The 12,021-nt window shown below is 45.8% G+C and overlaps 1 protein-coding gene across 1 annotated transcript in view; it reads left to right on the forward strand.

Annotated features, from left to right (window-relative positions):
* Positions 1-3,375: 3,375 nt before the first annotated feature.
* The window catches only part of ghrhrb (growth hormone releasing hormone receptor b), a gene marked incomplete at both ends in the record, with an annotated part of 36,234 nt that continues 27,588 nt past the window's right edge, over positions 3,376-12,021 (forward strand). Inside the window, 2 exons of the mRNA XM_084443862.1 lie at positions 3,376-3,398; positions 4,724-4,802. Of these exons, the coding sequence (XP_084299988.1) occupies positions 3,376-3,398; positions 4,724-4,802 (102 nt within the window). The remainder of the gene's footprint in view (positions 3,399-4,723; positions 4,803-12,021) is intronic.

A 12,021-nucleotide genomic window follows, 5' to 3' on the forward strand; every position in this document is an offset into this window, starting at 1 on the left:
GCTTCGTTTTGAATAAATGTTAATATTTTACATTGCTGTGTGTCTATTTTACACTAATACCTGTAGTAACCGTTGTATAAAAGCAATAAACCACTCGAGGCCGTGTGTTATAGTGATTTTATAACAGCTAGGGGGGTTTTAGGCACTCCACTTTGCGTCGTGCCTAACAACGCTCCCTAGCTGTTATAAAATCACTATAACACACGGCCTCTCGTGGTTTATTGCTTAATTCTACCCAATACTTTCAGTCAATTATGATTTTCATAAATAAGGTAGACAGTAGGACAAATTGCATTTAAACTGATGCTGTTTTCAAAGCCTCAGTCTCACACCCGCCACAGTTTCATAATGTAATATCTAATCACAGTGGTGCGGATTGAACCTATTTGAACCTATGATTTTCACTTAGTGAGACCAACGCCTTGCCACTTGGCTACCAGACCAGTCTTCCTTCAACCTCCACCCTTCTTAGCGCTAAGAAGCTCTTTGAGTCTTCTTAAAGTCGCACTGAAATGAAAAAAGCATTCTGTCCCATTTTGGTTCACATAATTGGTCATAGTGTTCACCTATTCAGCGATGTATGCCAAAAAACTTACAAAATTCTACATTTGTTGTCATCTTATATCAAAGCATATAATTTCCTACTTTCTGGAAAACGGTAGGTCCCGCGCGATGACAACAGGTAGGCTACCTTAGATTTTAGGCCAATAATCTCACAACATCCACCCGTCAATCAACGCTATCCTTCTATCGAATCTGTCTAAAGTTCTTAAAACCCGTCCACTTGTCAATGTTCCAATCAAATTCCTCTAAACATATGTCCCACCGTCATAGCTTGTTTGCGTCGGAAATACGTCAAATTACTGAAGTTAGATGATCTCAAACGTCCGTTTCAGTGCGACTTTAAGGCTCCCGAAAGAAGCAAACGCGTTTCCCGAAATGCTTCTTAGCCAAAGACGTTCTTTCGTTAAGAAGGACTTGTAAGAAGGGTCTGGGGCGTTCTTAACACTCCTCTTAGTGACCAAATACACGCAGATCCAGCCGTGTCAGGCAAAAGGAGATATTAATCTAATGCACACTGTTCGTCTTATTGTGTTTTCCCCTTTTTCCCTTTCTTTCATGCACCCTTTAGTGTTTAAAATTGGGGAAAACTTGAAAATCTCTCTATGTAATATGGATACATGTGTTTTAAATGTTTTACCGTAGGCTATATATCCCTCTAATCAGAATGGATGCCATTTCTAATAAGAATAATGTGGATTTATATACTGTAGGCCTAGCACCTTTCACAGAACCCAAGGTCGCTTACATTTTAATTTTGATGCTGCCCTGTAGTTTGCCCCACTGTCACCCGCAGACCACCCTGAGTCTGATGGATACCCCCCGTGTCTGCTGTGGATGTCCAGCACAGCCAATAACCCTGTCCTCCTCCCTATCCTCCTCCTCCCTATCCTCCTCCTCCCTATCCTCCTCCTCCCTATACTCCTCCTCCCTATCCTCCTCCTCCCTATACTCCTCCTCCCTATCCTCCTCCTCCCTATCCTCCTCCTCCCTATCCTCCTCTTCCCTATCCTCCTCCTCCCTATCCTCCTCCTCCCTATCCTCCTCTTCCCTATACTCCTCCTCCCTATCCTCCTCCTCCCTATCCTCCTCCTCCCTATCCTCCTCCTCCCTATCCTCCTCTTCCCTATCCTCCTCCTCCCTATCCTCCTCCTCCCTATCCTCCTCCTCCCTATCCTCCTCTTCCCTATCCTCCTCCTCCCTATCCTCCTCCTCCCTATCCTCCTCCTCCCTATCCTCCTCCTCCCTATCCTCCTCCTCCCTATCCTCCTCTTCCCTATACTCCTCCTCCCTATCCTCCTCCTCCCTATCCTCCTCCTCCCTATCCTCCTCCTCCCTATCCTCCTCCTCCCTATCCTCCTCCTCCCTATCCTCCTCCTCCCTATCCTCCTCCTCCCTATCCTCCTCCTCCCTATACTCCTCTTCCCTATCCTCCTCTTCCCTATACTCCTCCTCCCTATCCTCCTCTTCCCTATCCTCCTCCTCCCTATCCTCCTCTTCCCTATACTCCTCCTCCCTATACTCCTCCTCCCTATCCTCCTCCTCCCTATCCTCCTCCTCCCTATCCTCCTCCTCCCTATACTCCTCCTCCCTATACTCCTCTTCCCTATCCTCCTCTTCCCTATACTCCTCCTCCCTATCCTCCTCTTCCCTATCCTCCTCCTCCCTATCCTCCTCTTCCCTATCCTCCTCCTCCCTATCCTCCTCCTCCCTATCCTCCTCTTCCCTATCCTCCTCTTCCCTATCCTCCTCCTCCCTATCCTCCTCCTCCCTATCCTCCTCCTCCCTATCCTCCTCTTCCCTATACTCCTCCTCCCTATCCTCCTCCTCCCTATCCTCCTCCTCCCACTATAGTGTCTCTCCCTCTTATACTGTAAACAGATCTCTTGTTGTCTGCCCCCCCTGTCTCCTGCAGGCCACCCTGTAGCAGACCCTGGAGAATGTGCTCTTGTGCACTCTCCTGTTAGTCATGTCTCTCTTATGAAGTATCTAGCCCATGTTTACTGCTCTGTATATGTTCTTAGCCAATAGACAAACATTTTCCAGGAGCTTCCTCGATTGTCTCGTTGAGGGAGGTCAGGGAAGAATCTTTACAGCTCACTTTTCTGTCCCCCGGGTGAAACCTTTTATTTTTCCTTTGCTTCCCTCTGGAATATGTAGGGGTGGGACCTACTGTATGCCCCCCCTCCCATTGTTCTCTGTAAAGCGCATTGTGTTGCCTCTGTGTATGAAATGTGCTATACAAATAAAGTTTGTCATCATTTATGAATGGATGAATGAGGCGGTTCACCAACCATTTATAGGCAGTTATGTGCGTGTACTGTAGAGGGCAGGATACGAGGCTGATCAACATGCACACATTTTTAGGTGGACTGTGATTTATAAAGGGAAAATTGGGTGCAGGTGTGTGTGCGCATGCTTTCATAATTTTTGTTTTGTTTTGTCGCGCCATTTTTGGGTCTTTCGCTCACGCACACTTTTAGTATGGATTCTGCACAGTGTTTTATTAATGAGGCCAATCCCGATGGGTTGGTCCTCAAGTGGGCCAGTGTGGGCCGGCCAATTGTGGCAAAATCCGTTCATCTGTAACTTGTCATAGACTTCCCTACAATGATCCCGCAAGATTGAAGTTGTGGCTAGAATCTCTTTACTTGGACGTAAACACACCCATGGATATTCTTCGGGTCTTAGATCACTGTGTGTGCGCTTTGCATTTTGAGGACAAATGTTATAAGCTATTCTCGAAGAAATCTCCCAAAAGTGTCTTCCTCAAATGTGATGCTGTTCCAACTTTACATAGAGGAACGACAGAAGATGAACGAGTGGAAGAACTTGAGGTAAGTTCTTATTGCCAGCTGTGTGTGTATGTGTGTACGCCTGTGTGTGTGTGTGTGTGTGTGTTTGTGTGTGTGTGTGTTGAAGCATAATAATAATAATAATAATAATCCCTTTGCTAAGACTAACTTTAGAAAAATAGAATTGTAAGAAGTGGTCTTACAGCATGAAATTATCAAAACTGTAGATTTATTCGCTCGGACATAAATACTAGTGGTAAAAGCAGGACTCACTTTCAACAGGCAAGGAGTCAGACTCATGGACCGAAAGGTTTGCCATGTCAGCTGTTAGCAACAGGTCCCACTCGGTAAGGCACAAACTTTCCTCTTCGGTGGGCATCTGTCGGCAATGTTTGCAAGCACACCACCCAACACCCGTGGTTCGTGGTATAGCGACAGCTTCATCGACCGTCTCTGGCTCTGCGGTTCGGCGAGCCTCCATCTCTTCCATTTGCTGTAGTTCCTCCTCACTATATTCAGGCTCGAAACGATAAGCGCTGCCGTCAAAGTCTAATTCCTCGCGATCAAATTCATACTCTTCTAGATCAACCATTTTGATAAGCGTTTTCTGAGCTGTAGCCTAGGGCTTCCTTGTCTGAGAGCGAAAGAGTAGCGTGAGCAGTGAGCAAACTAGCTAGCCTAGCTAACATAAACAATAGCTACCGTAAGTAGTTCCGCTTCCTGAATCACCTCTGCGGATTGATCTACACATCTACAACGGTCGCGTCAATACAAGTCAATGGATTTCATAAAATGATCAATAAAACCCTACAGGATTCATACTTTGCAGCGAATTTGATGTCAGAACACCAACGGACACCGATTACCCCCTCTGTGAGCTTCTTGTCTTTGAAAGTGAGAGTTTAACATGTTTTTGAATGATTTTTCAAGATGCCCATCAACATCCATTGTATGACCAAAACGGTGGTAGAGCAATTATCAACTTTATCGAAAATGCTAGCTTTGTCAACGTTTTGATCTGAACCATTGTATATGATCATAAGTAACCTTAAAACAGGGCTAAACATGCATTTTCCCTTTACTACTCCTTTAAAACAGGGCTAAACATGCATTTTCCCTTTACTACTCCTTTAAAACAGGGCTAAACATGCATTTTCTCTTTAATACTCCTTTAAGTCAGATGTCTTAGTAGAGGAGGGTCGGTGAGTAATAACACCGTGTTAAGCCCCAGCCTTCTCTTCATGGGAATGCTAATGATCACATCCCCTCCATTAATAACTGCTGCATCCGTCCCCAAGGCTTTCACCCTTATCTGATGGCCATGAGGACCAGACGTTTCTCTTCCTCTATCTCCGCTTCTCTCTCAGTACCTTCCCTTTCGCCACAGTATTCTCCAAGGACACGTGTACGTTGACTATGGTTGAGTGCAGCATGTCTAGCAGTGAGGTAACCAAACCTGACCCCTCCCCTTCGATGTCTGGTTTCTCATGATTACCTTCATGGTGATTGCATTCATGGGAATCAGAGGGCATGTAATGCTTCGTTATACCATTAGCAAGAGTGGCCTTCATGCCTGGGCGGCGTGACGTCACCTGTCCCCTGTCCCCTTGGTGTTGTTATGTCTGGGTTCTTCTTGGAACCTATAGATGTGATTAGGGGACTGGTGGATGTGAAGCTGTCTTCCCTGGGGTGGTCGGTGCCCTATGATAAAGACATGATTAAGACTACTATTAGATTATAATTGAACTGGTATTAACGAATGGGAGAGGGCTATCTGATGGGAAACAATTGCTGATTGCCACACTGCTGATTGCCACACTATTGACATTGCAGAGTCCAGAATTGTGCCTGAAGGACGATTAGGTAATTGGATTATGCCACCCAACCCCAACCCCAACCCCCCCCGCCCCCTTCTTTTTCCCCTTATTTATCGAGGCAAGTTGACCAACGTTTTCTCCTGTACAGCAATGGCCTCAGACACACACACACACACACACACACACACACACACACACACACACACACACACACAGCACCACACTACCACTGCAGCAGCGTAGTGGTCAAGTGTATTTCTCAAGAGCACATTGTTAACGGTAACATGGCTTAGTGAAATCACCAATTCACCAATCACCAATCACCAATCACCAATTCTAGCAGCCAGGACGAAACCCCCAAATCTTTCCCTGTCGCACGCAGGACTCGAACCAGTGACCTCTTTGTAGCACTCACACATGCACACATACATACAGCAAACCTATTACACATGACGTTGTACAGACAGCCAGCACTTCGGAATTGGCAACCTATGCCAAACAGAGAGCTGCTGCCCAAGCACCCATTCATTCACATATAGTCAACCAGATGTTCTCCTTATTACTGCGTCGCACATTTTGGGGAGCAGGTGCTCAGTGAAAAATGAGGGCACCTTGCGTGGCGAGATGTTGACAGGGGGGGGGGGGGGGGGCTGACACTTGGTTAAGATTACTACATAGTACTAAATATTATATCAGCTTAAGTGTACTGATAGCTTCACATGCTGTACCAACAACAAATTCTACCGACATTGGTCGTGTGGTGGTCATCATTACGTTAAATCCGTTAATTGATTATGACTAGCTAGCTTGTTAAGCAGGTGGGCAGTCGGCTAATTTATGCTCAGCTGTTTTGTGCTGTATGAGACTTACTTCACAACAGAGACAAATAAATGCAAGTTATAGTTTTGCAACTGCAGCTTAGGGGGCCAACAATACACTTGTTTTGTTTATGTGTTACCTGGCTGGTTAGCTGTCATCACTCAGGCACTCTGGATGGGGAAAGGGCAGTGGAGGAATAGCGCGCCTCCGTTTGTGTCCACTTTTCGCGTTTACCGTTGACAAAGGAAGAGAGGGAGGGGAGGGGCACGGGTGTGCCGCGGGCACGTGTGTGTGTGTGCGGGGGGGCTGGCAAAATTACAATGCATTTTGGGGCATTATTATTACACGCTTTTAATCAATGTCACCATGGGCCACATACAGTAGGCCTACACTGTAAAAAAATAAAAAAATAAAATAAAAGTAACTTTCAAAAGGGCACTTGCCTTGTCCAGAGGGCACCTCGTGTCTATCTGTGCACATCCCTGCTGTCGCCCACAGATGGCCAATTAGGAATTGATATGCTGCATCTGTACCGTAGCTTAATAAAATGCTGTTGAATGATTTCACTGTCTTCAGAGGTACTGCAGATGAAGTGACAGGGGCTTTACCCAATCAGGGGGCAGAAAGGATGCACCATGCTTGGCTGTATGTGTCATATTGTGTCTGGATTTGACTAAGCCGCCAGGTGACCTTTTTATTGCTTGCAATTATAAAGCCCAGAGTGTCCAGCCCTGTCTTATAAAGCCCAGTGTCCAGTCCTGTCTTATAATGTCCAGAGTGTCCAGTCCTGTCTTATAATGTCCAGAGTGTCCAGTCCTGTCTTATAAAGCCAGGAGTGTCCAGTCCTGTCTTATAAGGCCAGAGTGTCCAGCCCTGTCTTATAAAGCCCAGAGTGTCCAGCCCTGTCTTATAAAGCCCAGAGTGTCCAGCCCTGTCTTATAATGTCCAGAGTGTCCAGCCCTGTCTTATAATGTCCAGAGTGTCCAGCCCTGTCTTATAATGTCCAGAGTGTCCAGCCCTGTCTTATAATGTCCAGAGTGTCCAGTCCTGTCTTATAATGTCCAGAGTGTCCAGCCCTGTCTTATAATGTCCAGAGTGTCCAGCCCTGTCTTATAAGCCCAGAGTGTCCAGCCCTGTCTTATAAAGCCCAGTGTCCAGTCCTGTCTTATAAAGCCCAGTGTCCAGCCCTGTCTTATAAGGACCAGAGTGTCCAGCCCTGTCTTATAAAGCCCAGAGTGTCCAGTCCTGTCTTATAAAGCCCAGTGTGTCCAGCCCTGTCTTATAAAGCCCAGAGTGTCCAGCCCTGTCTTATAATGTCCAGAGTGTCCAGCCCTGTCTTATAATGTCCAGAGTGTCCAGCCCTGTCTTATAATGTCCAGAGTGTCCAGCCCTGTCTTATAAAGCCCAGAGTGTCCAGTCCTGTCTTATAATATCCAGAGTGTCCAGCCCTGTCTTATAAAGCCCAGTGTCCAGTCCTGTCTTATAAAGCCCAGTGTCCAGTCCTGTCTTATAATGTCCAAAATCACAATGCATTTTGGGGCATTATTATTACACGCTTTTAATCAATGTCACCATGGGCCACATACAGTAGGCCTACACTGTAAAAAAAAATAAAAAAAATAAAAAAATATAAAAGTAACTTTCAAAAGGGCACTTGCCTTGTCCAGAGGGCACCTCGTGTCTATCTGTGCACGTCCCTGCTGACGCCCACAGATGGCCAATTAGGAATTGATATGCTGCATCTGTACCGTAGCTTAATAAAATGCTGTTGAATGATTTCACTGTCTTCAGAGGTACTGCAGATGAAGTGACAGGGGCTTTACCCAATCAGGGGGCAGAAAGGATGCACCATGCTTGGCTGTATGTGTCATATTGTGTCTGGATTTGACTAAGCCGCCAGGTGACCTTTTTATTGCTTGCAATTAAGCCCAGAGTGCCCAGTCCTGTCTTATAAAGCCCAGAGTGTCCAGCCCTGTCTTATAAAGCCCAGAGTGTCCAGCCCCGTCTTATAAAGCCCAGTGTCCAGCCCTGTCTTATAAAGCCCAGAGTGTCCAGTCCTGTCTTTTAATGTCCAGAGTGTCCAGCCCTGTCTTATAAGCCCAGAGTGTCCAGCCCTGTCTTATAATGTCCAGAGTGAGTGTCCAGTCCTGTCTTATAAAGCCCAAAGTGTCCAGTCCTGTCTTATAAAGCCCAAAGTGTCCAGTCCTGTCTTATAAAGCCCAGTGTCCAGCCCTGTCTTATAATGCTCAGAGTGTCCAGCCCTGTCTTATAAGGCCAAAGTGTCCAGCCCTGTCTTATAAGGCCAAAGTGTCCAGCCCTGTCTTATAAAGCCCAGAGTGTCCAGCCCTGTCTTATAATGTCCAGAGTGTCCAGCCCTGTCTTATAAAGCCCAGAGTGTCCAGCCCTGTCTTATAAAGCCCAGTGTCCAGCCCTGTCTTATAAGCCCAGAGTGTCCAGCCCTGTCTTATAATGTCCAGAGTGTCCAGCCCTGTCTTAAAAAGCCCAGAGTGTCCAGTCCTGTCTTATAAAGCCCAGAGTGTCCAGCCCTGTCTTATAAAGCCCAGAGTGTCCAGCCCTGTCTTATAATGTCCAGAGTGTCCAGTCCTGTCTTATAATGTCCAGAGTGTCCAGCCCTGTCTTATAAAGCCCAGAGTGTCCAGTCCTGTCTTATAATGTCCAGAGTGTCCAGCCCTGTCTTATAATGCCCAGAGTGTCCAGCCCTGTCTTATAAAGCCCAGAGTGTCCAGCCCTGTCTGTTGGCTGGTATAGAGATCATAGGGTAAAGGGACGTGAGACACACTTATGTTTGACATGTTCCATAAACCAGAGAGGAGGTTAACCACTGCACAACTGATAGAGAAGGGACAGTATAGAGGTTCTCTCTCTCTCTCTCTCTCTCTCTCTCTCTCTCTCTCTGTCTCTCTCTCTCTCTCTCTCTCTCTCTGTCTCTCTCTGTCTCTCTCTCTCTCTCTCTCTCTCTCTCTCTCTCTCTCTCTCTCTCTGTCTCTCTCTCCCTCTCTCTCTGTCTCTCTCTGTCTCTCTCTCTGTCTCTCTCTCTCTGTCTCTCTCTCCCTCTCTCTCTGTCTCTCTCTCTCTCTCTCTCTCTCTCTCTCTCTCTCTGGTAAAAATGGGCAGATGTGTTAATGAGAGCTCCAGGGTCACTCCAATATGTGTGGACTGTACATCATAGATGTACTGTACCGTATGCATGTACAGACACACTCATTACAGTCATTTAGCAGACGCTTTTATCCAAAGCGACTAACAATAATTGCATTTAACGTAGGAAGAGCCAATGTACTGTACTACTACTGGCCAGAACTCACAAGTGCATCTTCTTTATAAAACAAGTGACTAAGAGCATAATCTAGTGCTGAAGGCAAAGTGCAAGAATCACAATCTAAAGTACAGTGCAATATAATAAAATACAATAAGTGCTCTTATATATTATATAAGAATCTTTGACCTTTTGCTTTTATACGAGGTCTGAAATAATGTTTATTACTATTTTATTTGTGGAGTGGAGGCAGGTTCCAGGAGACTGATTCACTGTGTGCATCCTTCAAGAGCAGAGGAGCCAGACTAGGGGACGCACAGGCCCAGACTAGATTATCTATCCTCCTGTTTGTGTGTATTCATTCTGAATTTCTCTTCTGGGCAGATGTTAAGCTCAGCTTATGGTAACTGAGGCCATAGTTCTGTATCTTCCTAAGACACTCAACATAATTTCCGCTGAGCACAGGATTGTGGGTCAGAATAGGCAGAAAAGTCTGCTGGCTAGCATACTGCAAAATACAACCGGATGTACATAGTAGGACATCCTGGTATTTTTTCCATACTGCATGTGGAATATTATGTACTCTATTGGGACATACTACATCAATTTTTGGCATACTATATAGTATGGAAGTATGTGATACTGCATGTGGAATATTATGTACTCTATTGGGACATACTACATCAATTTTTGGCATACTATATAGTATGGAAGTATGTGATTTGGAACGCAGCCAGAGACACCGTGAGGAACAGTGGGTTGACAGCTGCAGAATAGCACGAGATGGGCCGCTTCCGTGATTGGCCAGGGTGTGCTGCCCAATCACGGTTAAGCCTGTCCTGTCACAGGCGGCTACCCTGAGCTTAGCGGCACAGTCAGTGGGGGTGAAAGGTCATGTTCACCTGCAGCGTCACCATCTGCTGGGGAGGCAAGATGTCTGTGGAGGATGTATTACATACGCAAGACCAAACACTCACTCCTACCCACCACAACACTGAGAAACTCATACTTACTGATGTCTCTTTCCTCTCGCAGGCATACACACACACACACACACACACACACACACACACACACACACACACACATGCATCCACACACAGTTCATAAACTCTCCCTGTTTGAAAGCAATCCTCAGTACGGTGACCAGTAACATTTCAGTTTTCCAAGCATTGCTCGCATCATCTACATTAACAGTGTGTGTGCAGTTAGATGGTAATAAAAAGTCAGTTTAGATTTAGATGTTATAAACCTGCACACACACACACACACACACACACACACACACACACACACACACACACACACACACACACTGGCACAGACACAAAAATTGTCTGCCACACTGTCTAAAGTCAGTTCAAGACATGGTGAGTTGGTTTAGCGATCAACCAGTCCTTCCTGTTGTCTGCTTCCATTATCCCTCAGTTGATGGTAGAGGTAACTTTAGAGGTCACTTACAGTAGCTTCTCCACTTCCCTCTGGACGCTGGGAGGTAGAGCGAGCTGATGTGAAGTGTGTGAATCTCTAGATGAGCTAATTGGCACAAACTGTACTGGACTTCTTATTACTGTACAGTACATCAAGCCCGTTATTTAAGCGTTTTCCTGTGGTCTCTGGCTGTATTTCCCTCTCTGATGAAAAAGGAGAGACCGGCACTCAAGGTAGGCTATATTAAATTGCCATTTTAATGAGCAGAAAGAGAACATTTCAGCGTGGAGACTTCGTCAGCAAATCTTTTTTTTTTTTTTTGCTGACGAAGGCTCCACGCCGAAACGTTCTCTTTCTGCCCATTAAAATGGCAATTTAATATAGTCTACCTTGAGTGCCGGTCTCTCCTTTTTTCATTTGAACTTCACTCACTGGGCACCGGGACACTGTTACTCATTCAGGAGTTGTGCGCTTTACCCCTTTTTCTATGTATTTCCCTCTCTCCCTGCTCTCACCCATCACTATTATCATATGTACAGTGAAAGAGAGAGGCTAGACAGAGACGCCACACATCAGGAGTTTCAGCCAGTGAGTTTCTCCACTTGAATCCATAGGTTCTATCAGTACCAGAGGTTCTACTGTACCAGAACCAGACCGGTGGCAGGACTCCCAGCCTGTCCCAGATCCTGAGTTCTGCTGTCTGTCAAGTGCAGTAGCACCAGCAGCAGAAGTAGCAGAAGGAGCCAGGTTTTGGGGGTGGTGGGGAAGGGGGGTGTTGGGGGCAGCGTTGGCAAATCAAACCCTGCCGACACTGTGACAGCCCACCGCCTGTATAATGAGGACGCAGGGGGAAGTTTCAAAGGCAACGTTGCAAGGAATTTCCGCCTGCCTCCCGATGGAAGCTGGCACAAAGTCAAAAGTATTTTCTCTCGCTGTTGAGTTATTCAGACAGTGTTCTGTGAATGAATACAGTGGGACACAGTGCTACTGGACTGGCTTCTCAGCCAAATATCTCAACTCAAGATTTCTTAAAATCTTTTTTTTTTCTGGCCTGGGGAATATCCTATGTTCGTACTGTTGGTCTAATAAGTGTGAATATCCCCATGTTATACTGTTGGTCTAATAAGTGTGAATATCCCCATGTTATACTGTTGGTCTAATCAGTGTGAATATTCCCATGTTATACTGTTGGTCTAATCAGTGTGAATATTCCCATGTTATACTGTTGGTCTAATAAGTGTGAATATTCCCATGTTATACTGTTGGTCTAATCAGTGTGAATATTCCCATGTTATACTGTTGGTCTAATCAGTGTGAATAT

The sequence above is a fragment of the Borostomias antarcticus genome (assembly GCF_949987555.1).
Source record: "Borostomias antarcticus genome assembly, chromosome: 10".
Taxonomy (NCBI): domain Eukaryota; kingdom Metazoa; phylum Chordata; class Actinopteri; order Stomiiformes; family Stomiidae; genus Borostomias; species Borostomias antarcticus.